A 24,293-nucleotide genomic window follows, 5' to 3' on the forward strand; every position below is an offset into this window, starting at 1 on the left:
CAAACGACAAAATATGAAAAATATATAAGACACCTGGCACAAAAACAGGAACAAACCAAGAAAAGAATCAGCAACAATCTTTCGATTACACACCGGCCACGACTGCCTCGCAGCTCCTACACAAGATCAAAATCTACCAGAGTAACCATATCGTAATATGTAATCTACCAAATACAGATAAGAACCTAAATTACCTACAGGAGTGTGAAAACTGAAAAATAATACTGACAATGTAGTGGAACTTCATTGGAAGACAAATGAATCTAAACTTGTATCTGTTGTTAGAAACCAGTTGTTGAGCTGTTATTGCAATAATTTTTTTAAATGGTGTCCCTACATTAGAATGTTGTTGTTGTTGTTTTCTAATGCCAGGCGTTTGACAATAAAGTCATTTGACCTCTTGCACTCCAATATTTTTCAAAGATATTATCAGTTAAATGGCAAGTTGTAGCCGATTTAAGTGAACACCATATTTTAACGTTTTGGTGGCTACTTCATTCACACACAACCCCCAGAATGTCTGGGGGACCACATCTGCTGTTGGTCGACTGGTCCATTGGACCTAGCTGGGAGATCTTGTTGATCACCAGCTTTCCCTCCTTAAGCCACTGGAGGACGATTTGAGTGCCATAGCAGGTCAGCACTGGGAACAGAAAAGTAGAAAGAGGAGGAAGGAAAGGGAAATGAACCCCTAGGCCTCGAATGCTGTATTGCTGTCGGGGTCGAAGAAAGTAAGAGTTCAGTCAGAGGACTGGATAGGAAAGGGTAAAGAGGGAATTAGGTATTGGATAGAGGAAAATTATACCAAATTCAGTCATTAACTCATCAAGCTGACCAGTGCTAATTGATAAGTAGCCCCTCCCTTTAGTTCAGCTTGTAAAATTATGCTTACTAACAGCTGCACCATGGGAAGGTAGGGATGGGACGTTGGGTATTTGTCCAGGTTGGTTCCTTAAACCTTCAATGGGAAGGATTAATGGCTCTCCCCCCTGTATCCGACAGATACCCTTTTGCAGCCCTACATTAGAATGTGGCATGTGAATAAAGTGCTTGTTAAGAGCTTGATTCAAATTCTTTAGATAGTTTGCCAATGTGTTGACTCCACATTACACCACACGAACACACCTCACAGGAAACAAAACAAGAGACGCCAAGACCAACAACGACCAGTTCTGAGGATGACCCATAATCGATCGAAACATAGGTACAATAGAATTTAACACAAGAAAGTCATATAATACATATTTCGGACTTGTTTTGCTGGTGTGGGCCACTGTGTTGCAATTGTGATTCATAGGAAAGAGGAGAATATATATTTAATCAGATCATAGTGAGAGCTTAATTTGGTCCCTCTAGTCTGCCATGTACAACATAACGGTATTTTGGTGGCTTTCCATCTATGGAGACAAAAACATCCACAATGTCATCTGCAGTAAGTTTATTGTATTGCCGTTGATTTAACCCAATATAAAACTTAAATCTGCAGATGGCACGTTTTCTTCATTTGCCAGTATTTTTTTTTTTTGTACAAAATAGCTTAAAGATTCTTAATAACAATATTTGACAATGCTTGAAGTGTATTAGGTACCTTTGAATGCTGGACAACATTTTGGCCATGTAAATCATTAGCATATGTTGAATCAATGACGTATAAATTTCCAGAAGCTCGTAATGAAATGCTAATGGCGAAAGAACAGAGATGTCAGTTATTTATGTATTATCCCTATGTTTTCAGCAGTATAGGCTGTTTTGAGGAATCTATTGCTGAGATGTGGAAAATGAGGAGAATGCTGTATCAGAGTTTTAGAATCTTATATGCGCCCTAAATAAAATTGTTCATTGTACATCATAGCAGTTTCAGTGTTTCATTCATTGCTGGTTGGGAAATAAACTAACTCATCACGGCAGCAAGAAGTGAAATGGCATGCTATTCTCCCTACAACAAAATGATATGCTTGGCAATGATCACAGATCTAATTGATTAAACCAAAGGAATATGAAATTAATATTGATGTAGTTTAAAGACGCACCTTAAATAGGAAGCATGACTGAAATATCTACACCACACCGCCATTAAATATATGAAAAATACTCACACCACTTGATTAATTTTTAATAACAATATTGTTACCTTACGTAAGTTTTATAGTTTTCAGTAACACACACACACACACACACACACACACACACACATATATATATATATATATATATATATATATATATAATATAGTCATTACTTCGTAAATTATAGAAATGAAGATTTAATTTAAGATATTCTTTCTTTGCGTCTACTGATATAACCCCAAAAGGTTTCATTTTCATATCATCAATATAGCATTAATGTGTATAATTAGTGACAAATACATAATTGCATTAACTATAATAATAATAATAATAATTTATTTTTAATGGTAATAATGTCATAAAACATTACGTTTAGTAGCTTTTATATCCAATACACAGCTGTACACCTGAAAATTACACACCACAGGATCAGACCTGTAGCACAGTCTAGTATATACAGTCATGAAGCTCAATACCCAGGGAATATGCATCAATAGATAGTTGCTAACCACTAGGATCGCTACTATCACCTCATCACAGGCAATGCAAAATAGTACGGTCACAGTTTATTGTTCCTAGTACTCAAGCTTCGTGACTGTATGTACTAGATTGTACGATGAAAGAGTAATGGAACGGAGAAAAATCCTCTCCGGCGCCGGGATTTGAACCCGGCGCTGGAGAGAGTTTTTCTCCGTTCCATTACTCTTTCATCGTATGACGACGCAGAATATCTGCATGGAAATATCATATGTACTTCGGTACATTAAAATAATATATATGTACTAGATTGTGCCTGTAAGTCTTTAAGTTTTTATTCGTTACAAAAAAATTTCACAAATGAAGATCAGCATATTGGCATTATGATGTGAGAGAGGGATCCGGATCATTCGCCACAAATTTTTTGCCACTAGGACGATTTGTAACACATTACAATTTCGTTACCAGACGATATGTAACACATTACAATTTTGTTATGGGGCGATTCATAACACATTTCATTTTTGTATAGCAATAAGTTTCCACAGTTACGGTTTCACATATCATTCAAACAACATTTTTATAAACATTTCCACAATTTCGGTTTCACATTCCATTCAAACAAAATTTGTGCTAAATTTTTTGAAATATTAGTAAATTAAGTAGTAAATTAAGGTTCATATTTTACATTCATGAATAATCCCAAGTCTTGGTGTCAAAGCCGACGCAACACCAGGCCGATTAAATCAAGTTAGATTTCTAGTGAACATGATGGTAAGTACAAGGATAACAGTAATATTAGTAATATATTGGGGCACTTACGGCCTCTTGGACATAACGTAGCAAGAATTTTTTTTACTTTTATGTACTGAAAACATAATAAAATTAAAGATTACAATATTCATCCATTCATATTGACAGCAAGGAGTACTGTGACCAAGTTGTCACTGTAACGAACATGTCACATGTTACGGAAAATGCTCGTGACCAACTTATCATTTTGACGAACAGATATTGTGACCAATTTATCATTGTGATCAACAGATACTGTGACCAAATTTTCATTGTGACGAACTGCCGGTGACTAAACTAGCCGGTGATGAAACATTTGTGACGAAACGTCTTAGACCCGTCAGAGAATCTGAGCCATCTGAACTTTAAATATGTCAGTAATCCTGCATGTAATGGCCTTCGTGTGTAGTATTGTATATTGTAGTGTGTGTGTTTTGTTTTATTCTGAAAAGCCATTAGTTCTCAAAACTGACTAAAGATGAATTTTGGAAAATAGAAAAATTATGTAGGAGAATTGACATTGCACTGAAAACTACTGTTTTTCCGCACATCTTTGGATGCCAAGCTTCAAAATGAGGGCTCATTAATTTCATTTTCCCGTAATTTCCATTACCAGTGCAAATTATATAATTATATAGATGTCATAATTTTTTGTAGCAAGCTACCTATACCAATCAAAGAAAAATACAATTAGATTTTTCCTTTCAATGTAGGAGTCTTTTAATTGAAATACATATTCTGAAGCATAAAAATGCTCTTACATTTCACGCATATACATACATATTTCTCTGTAGTCATTCATAGTTTTCTGCCCAAAAGCAGGTCTTTCATTGCAAACTCCATTCTCCAATCATGCCTATTTTCTGCCCCCCCCCCCCTCTTAGTCTTTGCATACGAACCTTATCTAACCCATATGAAGCCCAATCTGAATCGTGATATTTTGTGTATACAGCTTTCAATGGCTTCCACTGCTGTTGAGGTTTATGAAAAAAAATAATAACTCAAGGAATTATATTGAAAAGCAAAGGAGAAGAAATCATGGAATTTAGGTTTTTTGTTACATTGCTATTCATGCATTATCCATATTGTTATTTTGATTTTGTAATTTTCTGGACAACTTTTGCTATGACTGTGAAAATCTTTCAAGCCAGCAAATAGTAATTCAATAATTCATTTAAAAAAAATTGTGTTTTACAGAAATGTCAAAGAATCCAGCTCCTGATTACAACTGGATTCGCACCATCATGAATAAGGGAACGGTGACTGACCGAGTGGCTGCTCACATAATAGCTATCCAAGACTCACCAGTCTATACATTTTCATTAATTAGAAATCTTGTCAGTATGGTGAAAGTTAGTAAGAAGAAGGAATGTATCATGGTTTCAGGTAAGGTGGAATAGATGAAATATTCTTACGATAAGATATGGACAACAATGTAATATATTACGTTTGTTGGGTATGTCATTTGAAATTCACATACTCTGAGTATTTAGCTACAAAGAAATGTGATTCCATATTTAAGTTTGACGACATTATGTGCTTACTCATCATTACCAATGGTCTAGCAATAGCTGTGGTTGCCTTCTTTCTCATCTCTCGACTTTTCCCTTTCTTTGCTGTGATATGCTAGACACAAATTATTATTATTATTATTGTTATTATTATTATTATTTATTATTATTATTATTATCATCATCATTATTATGAATTAAATCTATGTAGTTTGGAAAAGTTGATCAGGGTTTCACAATATATACAAAATTTCATGCAAAATGTTACCAATGAAAATATCTTTCATGGTTTAAATGCTTTTTTTCTTGGTACGTATTTTTTAAGTATGGAATTGGTATTACAATACAGTTATTTGTAAAGAAATTATCATTCATGTCACACTCTAATACTAATACTAATAATAATAATTATTAATGATGAGTCATTCCACGTCAAATCGCACAGTAACAAAACACGACCTTCTCGTAAATGGTCGAATTTTTTTTCATGAATTCCAGACATCAAATAAATAGACACATATAGTTTTATTTCTACAAATTATTATTAATTATTATGTAGTTATGATTGTTTGAAATTATGCAAATTATGCGCACACTGTTACTTAAGCTCACTTGGAACTCTGTGTCCATATACAGTTGAGATTTGGGGTTTGGCGCATTTGAAAGAATAAATACAATACTTTTCATTATTTTAGGTCTATCACAAATAAATTTAAATGTTGGCCTAATTTTTTAATCATTTCTTTTTCAAAGCAAAATTACTACATTAAATAGCGAAGTTAAAAATCTGAAAGAAAAAAATAGACTTTTTTCCTGATGTATTATCTGTAAAGTACTGCATTAAAAAATGTGGGATCTGCATACATACATTTGCAACAATTTATTTTCCAAAGAGATGCATGCGTTCGCGTTCTCCAGCTAATAAACTGTTTGTGGCCGTAGGCCTACACATACAGTACAAGTGTGCTAGAAGGCTGCGCACAGAAAGTTTTACAGAATGCAAAGAAAATGTACAACCTGAAAATTACATACTTTTCTGAAAATTATTCTTTTGTAATACAAAATTCAATATAAGATGTGCATTGGAACAACTGCCAAGCCATCCTTCTGCAGTATATTTCAAAGAAGGTATAGAAATTCGTCACAAAAGTATTGTTGTCATCCCAGAAAGGATGAAACATAACATCAATTCCTTTCACTTTTTCACTCTGAAGCAATCAACTTTTTAGAGCAAGAATTCAACGATATGACAAAATTTATCTACTTTTCGGATGGATCAAGTTCACAATATAAAAACAAAAAGAATTTTTAAAATATCTGCCTACATGAAGACGATTATGAAATTAGCACTGAATGGCACTTCTTTGCAACACTGCATGGTAAAGGTCCATGTGATAGCATTGGAGGGGGCTGCTATTACACTACCAATGTTCTTTGACAAAGAATATGATAAAATATTTTATCAAAGATCTTTGATAAAAGATAGGATTTGGGGTATAGTACACTACATAAAAACTTTTATAAAATATTTTATCAGAGATAACCTAAAATTAGGAACAAAGGCTCACCTAACACTTGTTTCACAACATTTAACACGTGTTCGGAGGATTTGTTTATACTAATATTTAGGCGTTAAGTTTATGATTTGCTGATACTAATATTTACCCGTTAAGTTTATGATTTGTTGATACTAATATTTAGGAGTTAAGTTTATGATTTGTTGATACTAATATTTAGGGGTTAAGTTTATGATTTGTTGATACTAATATTTACGCGTTAAGTTTATGATTTGTTGATACTAATATTTACCTGTTAAGTTTATAACACCATAAATGAAGAACAGTATTATGCTTGTCTAACTACAATTAGTTCAGTTATTACATAAGCATTTTACTGAAAAAGAAACAGAGAAAGAAACGCCTCTGGGTTAAACCTTGAATTGCAAAACGTGTTAAGAGAGGTATCCATCAGGATTCATTGAAAGCGCTGCAATGCGAGGACTTGAAAAGTTATACAAATTATTATAAATTATTATTATTATTATTATTATTATTATTATTATTATATACTATTCATATTATAATATACAAATGATTTATTTACAACATTTAATTTCCTTCACACTCTGATATCAGAATTTTTGTGGTAGCAACAGTCCAGTTATGTTTGCGCTCCCTCATATTTGTCTTCAAGGTATAGAAATCTTTTATGAAAGATAACAAGATGCACTTACATTTTATAAGATCTTTCATCAAAGAAACTTTTATAAAAGAAAACACATTACACTGTCATATATTTTATAAAAGATCTTTGTCAGATAACTGTGATAGTGTAATAGCAGCCGAACTGTTAAAAGATTTGCTACAACAGCTAGAATACAACCTACAACCCAATCAAGATCATATAACAATACCAAAAAATCTGTTTGATTGGGCACAAAAAAACGTTTCTAACGTATCATTTATATTTTGTTCCCCGAATAAGCACAAAAAAAATACTGAAAATTTGCAGGCCAGATATCATAATCTTAAACCAATAACTGGTACATAAAATTACATTCTTTTATTCCATTGTGAAAAACTGAAGCTTCAGTAAAACAATTTTCTTTTGAGAAAGAAGATAGGCGAGTGAAAATTTAAGGTGTAATGTGAATGAAAACAAGACATTTAAAATGCAAAATGTAGAAATATTTGAAGATATCATAATAAGTGAATACAAGTGTAAGTTAGCAGTGTTTCCTCGAGTGACTTGATTCGTACTTGGTGTATTGTTGCAACATTCACGCGATTATCCAGCCCGATAAATTTCCCAGTGCACGATCAACGCTTCTCGTCCACTGCTGCTGCACCGGTCTGCTACACATTGTTTTATAAGTAATTAAATTTTCATTAAACTATTAGAGATCCCATTGTGATTTTTTTTCTGGAATTATTAGGAATACTTCAGTGCACGTAGTAGGCATTTTTTTAGGTTTTTAATACGGCTATTTCACATTGATATCTAACTTTTAAAAATTAAATCATAAAAAAAAGTTTGTAATAATTATATTAAAATCAGTTAATAAATATTTAACAAAAGACAGTATTTCAAGCTTCTAAATGCTTTCCCCCCCACCCCCCAAATTTTTAACATCAATATCCTCAGAAATATAATGCTTGAAATGTTGCATTGTGCGACATTGTTAACGAATTTTAACTTACATTATTTTAAAAACACGTGGATTTAGGTGGAAATAAAAATACACAAGTAAGTTCATTAGACCCATATACTTAGTAAAAAAAATATAAACGCAATCAGAAATATGAAGGTCAAAATTTGTAAATAGCATTCTCGTCTTTTTTCAAGATTTTGACCATTCTTTGCTCACTGACGATTGTGAACCAACACTTACTAATAGTGGAACTCCTTGATTTTGTAGACAGTCACTGTTCAAAAGAATACAAGTTAAGGAACACATTCACTTTTATGTCAGGAAAATATGTTCAATTCTGTGTGGAGGTTCGAACTTAGGTCCATTGAATTTGTACCCAGGAATTCTACCACTTGAGGCACTGTAGTTATCGCCATTAATATTAAATTTCATATATTAAAAATGATAACTTGGTTTTTATTATAAACAACTATAATGCAATAAAACTACCTTTATATGATTTGTATACTTAAATGTATTTTCCACATTTTTTTGAGATCCTGGCAAAGTTTTCGTATTCATTTATTTTGGATTAAAGATTTTAATTTATTCTTTCTTCACACATCTTATACGATTATATTGGAAACCCTAGGAGATACAAAATATCATTCACATGTTCTGAATTAAATTTGTTCCGAGAATATAAGAACGCAAAAATACAGTACGTGTTCATTGTTAAAATGCGTCCCAGTTTTAATTTGAAATTGGTGAACATTCAAAGCCGCTTACGCTTGTCCTGGCATATGCTAGCTTCAGTAAACCAGTTATGCTTGAGTAGGAGAATCCATTGAGAGAAGGGGAGAGAAGTATGTGAGCATACAGTCCAAAATAATTGATTTTTTTTTTTTTTGTAAATAATCACGTGCTATTAAAATGACTATGCTATTTCAGATGTTATTAAATTACATTTCACTTATGCGTTTTTTCCTTCAGATTCCCTTAAAAACGTGTAAATGAAGTTTTACTGTATGCACTTGGTGGGCCTTTAGACAGTTCACCAATAATGAATCCTTGTGCGAAAGGCAATAGTATGGTAAATTGGTTAAAATTGTAATTTAGTAGCTAGATAGAGGATGACAACATTTGTCAATTTTTCCAATAATGCATTGAGCAATCAACAGCTGCCAGTCTTTGCTTCTCATTAGAGCAGCAGCTTTAATTTGAAAGGTTTTGTGACAGAATAGTAAATTCAGTCGAGTTTGAGACTGATCTGATGGTAATACTTAATCATTAGGGACGACTAATTTTATTGTAATTTTGTATACTGAGTTGGTTTTGATGCACAAAATTAGATTCGGTTTTCTTTTCTTTCAGAAACGCTAACGGAACTGTTCTTGAATGACCTACTGCCACCAGATAGGAAACTGAGACCGTTTGAGAAACAGCCCCTGGCATTATTGGACACACTGAGTTCTGGTAATCACATGACCAGAAAGTCACGGCTCATATATTGGTATTACGAAGATCAGCTCAAAGATGTGTATCATACTTTCGTAATGGCATTAAATGCTGCCACACAGGACTCAGTGGAACGTAACAAGGAAAAGGCAATAACTTCAATGTACAAACTTCTGGCAGGAAACCCAGAACAAGAAGCTGTAAGTATGTTAGAGAAATATTTTCAGACTAAAATTATGTTTGGAATTACCTGACATAAAGCTAACCTTTTAAAATTTGTTAGACATTACATAAAAATCAAGTAAATAAATAGGCATGATTATAACTCTATCCAACTAAAATTGCTGATGACGAAACTAAACAGTTTAGTCATAGGGAAGTGACTCTGAATCTTCAAGGGCAGTCGGTGCAGTATGCACAATGGCACAGTGAGTGCATCATAACCATTTGAATTCTAGCTGAAGTAACGTACTGCAACATGGATATTGCAAAATGCAAACTACCAGTTTGTTGTACAGATGGTAAAGAAATAATAAGTAATGTAGTGCAAGTCTGCAAGCAGGAAAAGGAAAAGATGCTAGTAATTCCATTGAAAAGAGTGGCTGTAGCTGCAGGGAAAAGTGTAAGAACAGTATAAAATGTGCAAATCTAGTCTTTCGGGTGAAGCTTCCTGTAAAGCAGATTTGAATCATTTCAAGGGAAAAATTGTTCTGGGGCCTGGTATCGACCCCGGGACCTCTGGTTGAACGTACCAGCACTCTCCTAACTGAGCTACCCAGGAACTCTACCCGACACCGTCTCAACTTTTCCCTTTATATCCACACAACTCGCGTGGGCTGACGAAACACCAGAGACCCACATCGAGTGCACACAAACTCTGTGTGACTTGGAATTGTGGATTTCTGTTAATGTACACAGTGACGTATATATTATGCAAATCTAGTCTTTCAGGTGAAGCTTCCTGTAAAGCAGATTTGAATAATTTCAAGGGAAAAATTGTTCCGGGGCCGGGTGTCGATCCCGGGACCTCTGGTTGAACGTACCAGTGCTCTCCCAACTGAACTACCTGGGAATTCCACCCGACACTGTCTCAACTTTTCCCTTTATATCCACACAACTCGCGTGGGCTGACGAAACACCAGAGACCCACATCGAGTGCACACAAACTCTGTGTGACTTGGAATTGTGGATTTCTGTTAATGTACACAGTGACGTATATATTATGCAAATCTAGTCTTTCAGGTGAAGCTTCCTGTAAAGCAGATTTGAATAATTTCAAGGGAAAAATTGTTCCGGGGCCGGGTGTCGATCCCGGGACCTCTGGTTGAACGTACCAGTGCTCTCCCAACTGAACTACCTGGGAATTCCACCCGACACTGTCTCAACTTTTCCCTTTATATCCACACAACTCGCGTGGGCTGACGAAACTCCAGAGACCCACAACGAGTGCACGCAAACTCTGTGTGACTTGGAATTGTTGATTTCTGTTAACGTACACAGTGACGTATATATTATGCAAATCTAGTCTTTCAGGTGAAGCTTCCTGTAAAGCAGATTTGAATAATTTCAAGGGAAAAATTGTTCCGGGGCCGGGTGTCGATCCCGGGACCTCTGGTTGAACGTACCAGTGCTCTCCCAACTGAGCTACCCGGGAATTCCACCCGACACTGTCTCAACTTTTCCCTTTATATCCACACAACTCGCGTGGGCTGACGAAACTCCAGAGATCTACATCGAGTGCACACAAACTCTGTGTGACTTGGAATTGTGGATTTCTGTTAATGTACACAGTGACGTATATATTATGCAAATCTAGTCTTTCAGGTGAAGCTTCCTGTAAAGCAGATTTGAATAATTTCAAGGGAAAAATTGTTCTGGGGCTGGGTATCGATCCTGGGACCTCTGGTTGAACGTACCACTGCTCTGCCAACTGAGCTACCAGGGAACTCCACCCGACACCGTCTCAACTTTTCCCTTTATATCCACACAACTCGCATGGGCTGACGAAATACCAGAGACCCACATCGAGTGCACACAAACTCTGTGTGACGTGGAATTGTGGATTTCTGTTAACGTACACAGTGACGTATATATTATGCAAATCTAGTCTTTCAGGTGAAGCTTCCTGTAAAGCAGATTTGAATAATTTCAAGGGAAAAATTGTTCCGGGGCCAGGTATCGATCCCGGGACCTCTGGTTGAATGTACCACTGCTCTCCCAACTGAGCTACCTGGGAACTCCACCCAACACCATCTCAACTTTTCCCTTTATATCCACACAACTCGCGTGGGCTGACGAAACGCCAGAGACCCACATCAAGTGCACACAAACTCTGTGTGACTTGGAATTGTGGAGTTGTGTGGATATAAAGGGAAAAGTTGAGACGGTGTCGGGTGGAGTTCTTGGGTAGCTCAGTTGGGAGAGCACTGGTACATTCAACCAGAGGTCCCGGGATCGATACCCGGCCCCGGAACAATTTTTCCCTTGAAATCATTCAGTATGAAATGTAGTGAACGACTGAAGAAAAGCACCAGAGAGTGATCAGAGAACAGTAACATTCATGATTGGCTGCACATGCGAGAGGTGAAATGGGTCTTATTGAAGGAGCAGATAATGTTGGCAGTGTTAATCTCTGAGTGCCAAAAGAATGGCACACAATGCTACATCACAAAGGAAGATGGGAAGAAAATGCGCGAGATTTAATTCACATTATATCTGATGTCACTGATATCTCGGCGGACACAGCTGACAAGGTAGATATCGCCGAGGAAGGAGTGCAAGCTGTTCAACATGATTAATTTTTTTTAAATTATGTTTTATTTAACGACACTCGCAACTGCTGAGGTTATATCAGCATTGCCAGTGTGCCGGAATTTTGTCCTGCAGGAGTTCTTTTACATGTCAGTAAATCTGCTGACATGAGCCTGTTGCATTTAAGCACACTTAAATACCTTCGACCTGGGCAGAGATCAAACCCCCAACCTCGGGCACAGAAGGCCAGCGCTATACCAGCTGCACCATACAACATGATTAATGTAGAGTAAAAATGTGAATGAATGTTTATTATTCCCCCCTCACACACAGAGTTAATTCAGTGCAGTGTTCCATTTATCATAGAACTGAAGGCTACAACACTTCAGACTGGCCAATAGAAACACACAAGTCTCTGCCAAGTGATCAGCAATTGTAGTTGAATTAAGTAATAGAAATGTTACTGTACAGAGTGTAAACAATATAAGCTGCCAATCATGTGCACAGTGCAGTGAAAAAAAAAGCTCAATAGTGTTGTTTGTAATTACTTGTCTAGAATATATATATATATATATATATATATATATATATTTTTTTACATGTTCTATTGTTTTGTAAAAGTTAATAACGGTGTAGGGTTGATTAACTCATTTCACCAAGGTCATGATGCATTAACCTGTAGCACTGATAGCTGGTGTTACTGAGTGAGGATGACAGATGCAGACAGAATTAGTGAATTTTCTGTTCACGAAATTTATGATATTGGTTTAGTTTATAGAGAAGTGAGATATGTATGTCCTTTGTACTTTCTGTGGAGAGGTGAAATGTGTCTTGAGGGCAGCACTTGAGCTTTACCTATTAAGAATGATTTTCATAGTGTGCATGTTTAATGATTGTTGCTGTTACTCAAAGATGAAAACGTAATCATTGTTGTGATAAGTGGGTACTATCCATTCTACAAACTGGTATCTTATTTATTATACAGGATTTTTCAAAAGTAGCACATAATTGCAGTTGAAGTTGAATGGGGAGATTCTATACAAAAATCTCAGACATATTAAATCTTGTATTCAAAAAGGAATATTTTCGTGGAAACAAAATATTTTTGCAGCTATTCTCATGCCAATTATGAAGTCATGAACATTTTTAATGACATTGTATAGTTTTTTTTAATATCATCTTAAAGAACCTTGCAATACTTCATTGTCTTATACAGAAGCGCTGTGGTAACAATTGTTGATACATTTTGTTAGTCCTTGTGTCGTGAAAGCAGTTTTATTAATGAAATCAACATGAAACAAAATGTTCTTAATAGAAAATTGAGATTCTGATGATGGTAGGACTTGATGACAGAAGACATACATAAGAAATATGCACACTTTTTAACAAACTCATCCAAATTGACCACCTATTTCACAGTTAGCTGTGAGTAGAATTAACTCCTACCAGTGCTGAACTTTATGAAAGTGATATTTAATACTTTGCAGTATTTTCCTGGCAGTTGCTCTTGCAATATCTAATATAGGTTATTTTTTTCCAGAGAAAAGAATGTGGTTTCTCTTTGATAATTAGCAAAATGTCAAGTTTCAAATCATTGTCAGTGTCAATCTAGCAGATTGTTTTGTGTCTGACATGTCCATGTTCTCTGAATTTCACTTCTGTTCTGCTCTTATGCTTATGTGCATTAACCCAACATACTTCCTGCATAGCCTCATATATTCTGCATTAAAAATCTTGCGTAGTAATTCCTTATAATTTTTTTACAATACACTGCAAATTCATCTGCAAACTGGACATTAAATCTGAGTGCAGGGAATTCAAATAATTCAAATACGAGTCCATTGAGTTAAGTTCTATCGCAGATCACATATAACAGATTGTTCAGCCTTATAGGCTTTGACGGCAACCACTTTTGTCAATTTCACTATGCTGCCATCTAGGTACTGCGTAAGAAGTCACGTTATAACTCTCACTTGAATTGCATGCAGCAACTGTACTTCCACCTAGCTGTCGTTTTCAATCGACGGTGGCAATCCTAGTAGTTGTTCTCTTTCACATGTTAACATGGGGCTGGCCAGTCTGTTATATATGTGATCAGGAACAATAGGCAGCTGTGAATTTCCAGTCTTCTCTACACCTCAGTGTTTGACTATGTTTCAGCTACTCCTGAGAAATCTAGTGAATAAACTTGGAGATCCAAGCCAGAAGGTTGCGTCAAAAGTAATCTACAGCCTAATCCAGTTACTTCAGGTTCATCCAAACATGAAGTTTGTGGTCATGGAAGAAACTGAGAAACTGCTGTTTAGGTAACTGTTGTCTCGTACATTTTTATTTCAGACGTGAAAGTGTGAGCAGTTCTAAAGTTTTTATCTGTTTCAGGCCAAATATGAGTCATAAAGCTCAGTACTATGGCATCTGTTTCCTGTCACAGTTTTTACTATCAAATGATGAAGCTGAACTGGCTAGAAATCTTATCAATATTTATTTTTCTTTCTTCAAAGCTTGTGTTAAAAAGGTAAGCATTCCTTTAAAAAGTAGTCTTCTACATTAACAGATTATCAATTGAAGGGGAGAGAATGATATAGTCCTAAGTCACATAGAGAAAATTTTACAAGAGAGCGTGTTAAAGGTTTAGAGTCCAATGCTATTAGGTGCGGTATCATAATTTCTTCATCATATACTTAACGTCATTTGTTGAGTAATTTGTATGATATTTTAATAGTAGCTTCCCCACATGTGTAAAAAATGAACTCACACAAAAAACCATTTTTGTTGAAAGTGTGGCTTTGGACTATCTCATTCTCAACCCTTCAACTGATTGGCTGATATATCAATGTATGTTTGACTGATGGATCGATGAATGGATGAATAGATAGACAAAAGGATGCGTAGATGGACTGGACTGGAATGACTATATGATTGATAATTTGATTTTTGCTGATTGAATTTCACTTATAGATTGATATTTTGCTGATTCAATTTCACATTTCACGAAATTTTACTGGCATGAATGTGATCAAATCGATCACCATGTTTGTTTACAGGGTGAAGTGGATTCAAGGTTAATGACCACTTTGCTGACTGGAGTGAACAGGGCATATCCATATGCAAAACAGGAGATGGAAAAAATGTTAGAGCATATAGACACAATGTATAGAGTGGTGCATCACGCAAATTTCACTGTCAGCTTGCATACACTTTCTTTGCTGTTCCAAGTAGCTGATTTTGCAAACTCTGTGTCTGACAGGTACTAAACAAAAGAAAGTATGACCTTATTCTAATTTATTTCATAGTTAATTTATTGTCTAGTTCGTAAGGTAGTTACAAAGAAAAATGGTATCATCTTGAAATTATATTGAAATTGGTCGTTCTGTTTAGTTTTCGAAAATATTGTGTTTTTTGTAGCTCTTTTGTGTTCCATTGTTGTTCATATGTTTACTAAACATCTGCAAAATGAGTTCCTTCAATGAAATATGGGTTGATTTTCCTAAAAGACCTAAAGTTTGTACTTTTCTGCATCATAAAGATTTTCATTCAAATGTAATGTATTTGACTGTTTCTTCCACTAAACCACACTTTCTATTATAGACAAATACATTAGAAGACCTCAACCCATTGTGTACGATTGGGAAACTTGAGATTGTGAGTGTTATTGCAAAAATTGTAACTACACAACCCAATCAGTATTGCAGATGTCCATTATACTAATATTATTATTATTATTATTGTTGTTATTATTATTATTATTATTATTATTATTATTATTATCATTATTATTATTAATCCCCAAAGGTGGATTGTGCAGTGATTTATTAGATAGTTCAAGTGAAATGTTTAACCACAATGTGCATGCCACAAATATTGGTCTTGGTTTAAGATATGCATGTGAATATCAAACTGACAAACTTCCATGATGATAGACCTTGCATCATAAGAGTTAAACCCCATGCTTTCTACATACTGGTTATAGTGTTCCAGATTTATATGCACTAAAAGTTAAGAATGGCACCGAGTACAGTTGAGTGCTTGTGATGTCAGGAGGGTTTTTGAGCCTGGTTCACAAGACTCCGAAATATAATAATAGAGAACTCAGTACAAGGACTAGACCAGGGCTGGCAATTGAGCATTTTACCCATATGAGCAAATGAAATCTTGTTTGTTCCCTCACAGGCAGAACTGCTCCCCCTTTCTAAGGTAGCGGGGAAGAGGAAAGTAGGCAGTTCATTTCGTACAGATCAGGGGTGAAGTATCTACTACGTATCTCCATGAATGTCGCATAGCAGAAACCTGGAACTGAGTTCAACAGTGACTGGAAATTATTCTAATTTTAAAGAATCAAAGTAGTGAGATGGACAGTGTCTTATTTGTAAAAACATGTCAGGTGCAGAAAATATAATTTGATGTGTCCCATGCCGAAAAATATAAAGATATTGTTAGTGATGAAAAGATGAATTTACTCACTGTACTGAGTGAGGACGTAAAGCTATGTGGTATTATTTCAATTTGTATTTAATGTGTTAACAATCTAAAGTTGGATCCTGAAGATAATATAGACAACGAAAAGAATGAAGACAAATTAAGAACAAGTGTGACGGATTGCACTTCGTAGGTTAAGAGCTGTAGAGAGGCTTCCTGTATCAAAGTTTATTACACCATCCATTGAAAATATTATTAAAAGAGAGAAAAAAAAAAACAAATTTAATCTATGATCTTTGTAAATCTGTGTTCTTTTTTTCAATAAGATAAATTTATTATTTTGTATTCTGATTTTCAAAAATGTTGGCATGTATGAAATTTATGTATTTGTTTCTGCTGCGTTAATTATTTTCACTATAATGTGCTTATTTGCTAGATTCGCTTCTGTTTATAAAGTTTTAGATTTACAAACTGTGATAATGTTATTTTCTTTGACAAGAAATTTAACGTAAAAACTGTGATTTGTTTACTATAATTTTATTATTATTGTTATTATTACTACTATTCAAGCATAGATTATAATTTAATACGAATAGAATAAACATATTTAGTTACTGTTAATTTAGTTTGTTTCTCTAGTTACTGCTTATTTTATTAGTTACAATTTATTTACAATCACACAAGCAGTGGTACTACTGATAAGAAATAAGCATGACCTTTCACTACTGCACCGCTAATGTACTGCACGTCACCATACAGTACTGTAGATATCTTAGCTGTGTCCTCATACTTGCATGCTCCAGTTATGTATTGCCAAAGCGAGGAATATTGCTTGCCGGCTCTGGACTAAACTGCACGCTGATTTGTACTGTTAATGTTATACATAATGACAAGCATGGCACCGAGAAGGAGTGGTGGGCATAACTTTTGTGTTCATAAACTATGCTGACTAACAGTATTAACTTTTGTGCATATAAATCCGGGCTCTATTTATTACATACTCCAACAGTGTGTAATTTCTTTTTGAGGTGACAGTGTAGTGTAATTATTTTTTCTCCAGTGGTGGATACGGTACTTGACTGTATCATTCAGTCAGTGTAGCCACCTAGGAGTGATGTAGTTCTTCCTACTGCCATTCTGAAGCAGAGCTTGTTAAGAGAAGTTCAGACATTGTTTGGCTCGAAAGCAATGGCAATGTTTTCATACAGAAAGCCTGATCTGGAGATTTTTTCCAAGCTACTAATTTTTTTTTTTTTTTTTTTTTTTTTTTTTTTTTTTTTTTTTTTTTTGTGTGTGTGTGTGTTCTGTATCATGTCATACTGTTGCCTGCAGTGCACCATATGGAGATGATTCGGCATTGTACCGAGCTGGTATTGGTGGCAGTGGTGGTGGTTGACTGGTTTTTCGAAATCTGGACCTGAGATAGATTCACGTACTTAGACTCATACTGGCCATTGTGTACCCTATATCCGATGATTGTTCGATTCTTACAGGGGCCTGGGTGGCATTTGTGATTCCAAGGCTGACAGATTGGCCATCCTGTCTCAGCCTTGACAGAATGAGGTCCCATCCCCAGACGAGTCTCTGACAATCCCCAGGGCCCAGATCTCAAAGTCTTTAAATTCTTTTTCAGCATTGGAGATCTGTACTACCTCAAAGACTTCACCCCAGCCTATTTTTAACTATTGCATATGATAGATGAAATGAAGGGGAGCTGGAGAGAGTTGGTGGCATGAAAGAGGGAAACATATGTACCCTTACAAAAACCCTCTGCAATGTCTGATTTGCTCACTAGAAATTCCATCACGACTAGGTCAGGAATCGAACCAGGACCATCTGAATGGAAGACCAGCACATTAATACTGAGCCATAGATGCGGCTTGTGATGGCAATTAATGGAGAAATGGTGGGATACCCATCCACTGCCTTTGTTATTAGAAATTTACTTTAACTCACAAGGAGTTGAACTCAGGTTTCTGCTGTGGAAAGCGAATACTCTAGCTGTTTGGCTAATGTTACATTTATAAAAATTTCTTTCTTTTCATATATTAGAAGACGAGATGGCACACTTTTATTTGTGTATATACAGCATATGTATCAGTATGCCCAGCATATCAGTAACTTAGCAGTCTGAGGCTTTCGATACTCTGTTGTGTATCAGCAAGTCTGAAGACAGCGTTTTCTGTAATTAATCTTTCAGAATTTGTTAGAACTTTAATATCCGTGAGTTATCTGTATTCTGAGTAGAATAAGATTTTGGGATAAAAAAAAATCCATCCTGTTTGATGTGGTATAAATATTTATGTGATAAAGAGTGGTTACATGTTTCAGGTTCTACTCTGCACTATACAAAAAACTGCTTGACCCTGAGTTGGCTACCTCAAAAAATCAGGCATTATTTGTGAGTCTTCTGTTTAAAGCACTGAAAAAAGATGATGATGTTCATAGGATCAGAATTTTCTTCAAACGATTGTTTCAAGTAAGTATGTTTTATTCTGCTTTTTTAGAAAAACTGTAAAGAAGAGAAACATAACCAGTTGTCACCGAATTGACAATTTCAACTTTCTGCATTTATAAATTTCAATTACAATGGTATTTATGACATATGTTCTTGAAACATGTTCTTTATTCAAATACAATAGTTCCCACTTAAGATGTTTTCCAAGGGGATCGTCACATGTAAACTTCATCATCCTCCAAAACAAGTATTAGGCCACATGGGCTGTTATGGTATTCAGTTAGTCTGATATATATATATATATATATATTGCAAAACTTTTTCATCTGAAAGTTCTGCCATCATATCTTCATTACTTTTGTGGTCCCATCTTCTGTATCCTGTTGTTGATTGCATGAACCGCATTTCTTATGAGGGAAAATCTTAAAAGAGTAAACTAAAAATTGTAACAGAATTGTAATACAATCACTATTGAAATAGAAGGAAGTGAATATTGATAAGTTGGGAATACTTGAAATTATAATTATGCAATAAGAGAACCGTCAGTGGAGATATACACTCTTTTTGTCTCTCATTCCTAACTTACTGTATGGTTTTATAACTCAGTTCGCAACGTTTTCTGAATCAATTAAGCCAATCATTCATGTCATGAAGTTACTTCTTTAGCCTTGAAGCTATTTCTTCAACATTTTATCGTAATACTAAACCTGCAAGTGAAATATTCATGCCACGTTTTTGACTAATTGATTCTATGTCCTCGTATTTCGAAGTTTTTGACTTCTTTCTTTTTTGTTCATTACTTTCACCTTGCTGTAAAATGTCATTTTTGTGAGCTATTATTTTATTTAAGATTGAAACTGATGAATCTAATTCCTTTTCTTAGTTGATGCATGTTACATGTGACTGATTTTACACTTTCTTTTTAACTTTTATTTTCTTGGTAAGCAATGTTTATAACATTCATAAAATGCAATAAAATATAATAAACAATCACAACAGTTGTATGAACACATGTACTTTTCAAGTTTATTTAATTGTTAAAATCAGATATGTTTCGGGGATTGCATTCCCATCATCAATGATAGCAGAGACAGATGATTTCAGATGTGTATCTTTCTGTCTGACATGATATGGACTGAAGAAGAGAGAGAGAGAGAGCGTGCGATTTAACAATGAAGTCATCATCCTTCTTGCTTCCCAATATTTTGATGGAAAGTCCACAAATGTCCTAAGAGTTTCACAATTAGCCAGGTGCTCCATCTCCATGTCCTCTTCTCTGGTGCACAGTAAGCGGACCAACTGGTAATTATCTATGCTAGCCTGTCATGGCATAGAGATGCGTCCCACAGGAGGCAGAGGTGGGAACGGTCGGTGGACTCAAGTAAGCCCTCCCGACTAGGTCTGAAGGACCCGCTGACCAAAGACAGGTGTGGTCCTCCTTTCATATAGGGAGTTGAGAAAGGACAGTACAACCGCCAACTCTTAAAAACATGGTGTCCTTCAAGAAAATGGTTAAAATCAGCCTTTTAACCTATGAAAAATTAAGAAGGCTTCCAAATTGGGATAAATGGAGTAGATACAAAGATACTAAATTTACATTGAGGACCCAAAACGGATACATACAAGAGGTAGAAAAGCTTAAACAAAATCTAGAAATACCAAGTGAAAAGGAAAACTTGATGTCTCGATACAATCCACTTAATAACTTCAAAGTAGACTGCTGCCTTGATCTTGATGAAGTCAACAAAAAAGATATAAATCCAGAAGTAGCAAAAGCCATTGCCCTACAAACAATTAATAGAAAATATCCACAAAAGGACTGGTTGTACATTTACACTGATGGATCAAAATGAAGAGCTGGAGCGGAGCTACGTGTCAATACTTTTCTCTTTATAAAAATGTTGGCAAGTAGGCAACAAATTTTGATGGCGAAGTTGAAGCCATTTATACATCACTTCAAAATGTATTTGTTTGGCTAAACCAGTGCAAAAACATAGTCATCCTGTCTGACTCCAAAGCTGCACTCCAGTCCATCAGCTCAACTACATCCCCTAAAATGGAAAAAGTAAAAGAAATTCATTGCATGGTAAAACATATTCAAATGCTAAATAAAAAAGTGGTCTTCCAATGTATCCCAGCCCACTGTGGACTGAACTGTAATGAGAAAGCAGACATGTTAACAAAGAAAGGAATTAAAATCAACTTAAAAACAAATTTCAAGTTCCCATATGAATCAATAAAACGAGTCATAAAAATAATAAGTAACAGCGAACAGGCAAAACATCAAAATTCAAAATGAAAAGAATTATTCAAAGATCCAAAACTAATTCCTGATCTACCTCGAAAATCTGCCGTGGCCATGTTTAGACTAAAGAAGTGTTGGTCAACTTACGTTGTGTTAGACAGAAGATACACATCTGAAATCATCTGTCACTGACATAACTGATGATGGGGATGCAATCCCCGAAACATGTCTGATTTTTACAATTAAAGAAGCTTGACAAGTACATGTATTCATACAACTGTTGTGATTGTTTATTGCATTTTATGAAGTTTAAAATTAATAAACACTGTTGAATAGTGACCGAATTGATTATTTTATTGTCAGTGTTTATAACTTTTATTTTCTTGGTAAGTAATCATGCCTTCTGTTTTATACCAACCTTGCTGCCATATTTAACCAAAGAAAATGTTAAATTATACAGAAGAATATAATATTTCATTAATCATTTTTTATAGACCTCAACAAAGTTTCTTATGTAAACAAGTGATCCTAGAACAATATGTTGTTGTTGTTTTCTAATGCCAGGTGTTTGACAATAAAGTCATTTGACCTCTTGCACTCCAATATTTTTCAAAGATATTATCATGGCCAGCCACTGAAGCACAGATTTTGAGGTGTTCCAAATCCATTCCTTGGTTTGAGTTGCACAATGGACAGTTAGGGGACTGATATATTCCAATTCTATGCAGGTGTTTGGCCAAACAATCATGGCCTGTTGCCAATCTAAATGCAGCTACAGACGATTTTCGTGGTAAATCGGGAATTAACTGTGGATTTTGATGCAGAGAGTTCCATTTTTTCCCTAGTGATTGTGTTATCAAATTTTGTTTGTTGAAGTCTAAGTATGTAGATTTAATAAATTTAAATCTTAGAACAATATAAATCTATGAAATGGGCAAAGTATTAGCTTCCTTCTCTAAGCATTGTCTTTGTTATGTGCGAAATTGTTTTAAACACAAAACATGTTAAACAGGAATTAAAACCTTTAATTCTTATGGAGCTATTTTTGGGGTGAAACAATATCAACATTTTAGACTGGAAAACATTTAAACAGGATTTTCTTAAATGGGAACCACTATCGGAATGAGTTTGGCTTATTATCTGTTAATTGAGGAATAGTTACTAATTTTTAGTTGGCTTTTGTAGATCTAAATATGAAGGTTGCCCCAGTTAAGGGTGGACGTTCTTTAATTACACTTTTCACAGTGAGATTCCCTTTAGCCTCCACTGATTGTGTTCGATGTGATGCCCACGCACAGGAACTATGACTCTGCGATGCAGAAGACTGCTACGCCAAACCTCCTGGCAGACTTTCCATATACCCTCTACTGTGGTGGGACATCTAGAAGCAAGGCCTCGTTTCAGCAAACCAAATCCGCAAAAATTCATTGGTAATGCATCAGGTGACTTCACTGAGATGATGTTAAAAGATATGTTGATACCCATCTCCATAATAGGCAAAGGATACTCTCTAGGTATGACCATATAATCGGGGAATCTCTTCATGAAAAATTGGGTCCATGACATTCTCTTGGAAGTAGGCTGAATTTATCTTTACATTTTTGGCAACTCTGTGACTCTTGAGTTGCCCTTGAGCACAATAACCTGCAACCACCATGAACTCCTTGGAAAACTTTTCTTTGTTTTCCCAGATGAAATTGGAGCACCTCTTTTGGCCCACTGGATATAATTTGCACGGGATTTATTTGTATCATCTAGATAAATCCATGGATTGTCACCTCTACTTTTTAACTTTGCTCTAGAATATGCCATTAGGAAAGTTCAGGATAACAGAGAGGGTTTGGAATTGAACGGGTTACATCAGCTTCTTGTCTATGCGGATGACGTAAATATGTTAGCAGAAAATCCACAAACGATTAGGGAAAACATGGAAATTCTACTTGAAGCAAGTAAAGCGATAGGGTTGGAAGTAAATCCCGAAAAGACTAAGTATATGATTATGTCTCGTGACCAGAATATTGTACGAAATGGAACAATAAAAATTGGAGATTTATCCTTCGAAGAGGTGGAAAAATTAAAATATCTTGGAGCAACAGTAACAAATATAAATGACATTCAGGAGGAAATTAAATGCAGAATAAATATGGGAAATGCGTGTTATTATTCGGTTGAGAAGCTTTTGTTATCTAATCTGCTGTCAAAAAAACTGAAAGTTAGAATTCATAAAACAGTTATATTACCGGTTGTTCTGTATGGTTGTGAAACTTGGACTCTCACTTTGAGAGAGAAACAGAGATTAAGGGTGTTTGAGAATAAGGTTCTTAGGAAAATATTTGGGGCTAAGAGGGATGAAGTTACAGGAGAATGGAGAAAGTTACACAACGCAGAGCTGCACGCATTGTATTCTTCACCTGACATAATTAGGAACATTAAATCCAGACGTTTGAGATGGGCAGGGCATGTGGCACGTATGGGCGAATCTAGGAATGCATATAGAGTGTTAGTTGGGAGGCCAGAGGGAAAAATACCTTTGGGGAGGCCGAGACGTAGATGGGAAGATAATATTAAAATGGATTTGAGGGAGGTGGGATATGATGGTAGAGACTGGATTAATCCTACTCAGGATAGGGACCAATGGCGGGCTTATGTGAAGGCGGCAATGAACCTCCGGGTTCCTTAAAAGCCAGTAAGTAAGTAAGTAAGATAAATCCATGCCTCATCCAGAGAAACCACCCATTGCCACTGTTCACCTGCCAGGTGGTGTTCGTCCAGTTTTCTAGCATTGGTGAAGCATTCTCTGAGGAGCTGCTCTTTCAACACATGTTCACGTGCTTTATGCCTCCACTCTGGACCCAAATTTTCATGGATTATGCGATAAACTGTGCCTTTGGATGTCCCAGTGTAGTTGGCGATTCTTCTTTGTGTTGGTGGATTTTTTTGTGTCACTGCTGTCCTCACCTTGGCCACTACTGCTGTTCTTCGTGTTGA

General features: G+C 35.5%; 1 protein-coding gene across 2 annotated transcripts in view; it reads left to right on the forward strand.

Moving 5' to 3' along the window:
* The window catches only part of Noc1 (Nucleolar complex protein 1), an 88,389-nt gene that overhangs the window by 15,894 nt on the left and 48,202 nt on the right, over nucleotides 1–24,293 (forward strand). For both annotated transcript variants that reach the window (XM_069841123.1, XM_069841124.1), the window contains exons 4-9: nucleotides 4,534–4,722; nucleotides 9,352–9,635; nucleotides 14,347–14,492; nucleotides 14,566–14,701; nucleotides 15,231–15,433; nucleotides 18,934–19,081. In XM_069841123.1, coding sequence (XP_069697224.1) covers nucleotides 4,534–4,722; nucleotides 9,352–9,635; nucleotides 14,347–14,492; nucleotides 14,566–14,701; nucleotides 15,231–15,433; nucleotides 18,934–19,081 — 1,106 coding nt within the window. The remainder of the gene's footprint in view (nucleotides 1–4,533; nucleotides 4,723–9,351; nucleotides 9,636–14,346; nucleotides 14,493–14,565; nucleotides 14,702–15,230; nucleotides 15,434–18,933; nucleotides 19,082–24,293) is intronic.

Source organism: Periplaneta americana, chromosome 12 (genome assembly GCF_040183065.1).
Source record: "Periplaneta americana isolate PAMFEO1 chromosome 12, P.americana_PAMFEO1_priV1, whole genome shotgun sequence".
Classification (NCBI taxonomy): Eukaryota; Metazoa; Arthropoda; class Insecta; order Blattodea; family Blattidae; genus Periplaneta; species Periplaneta americana.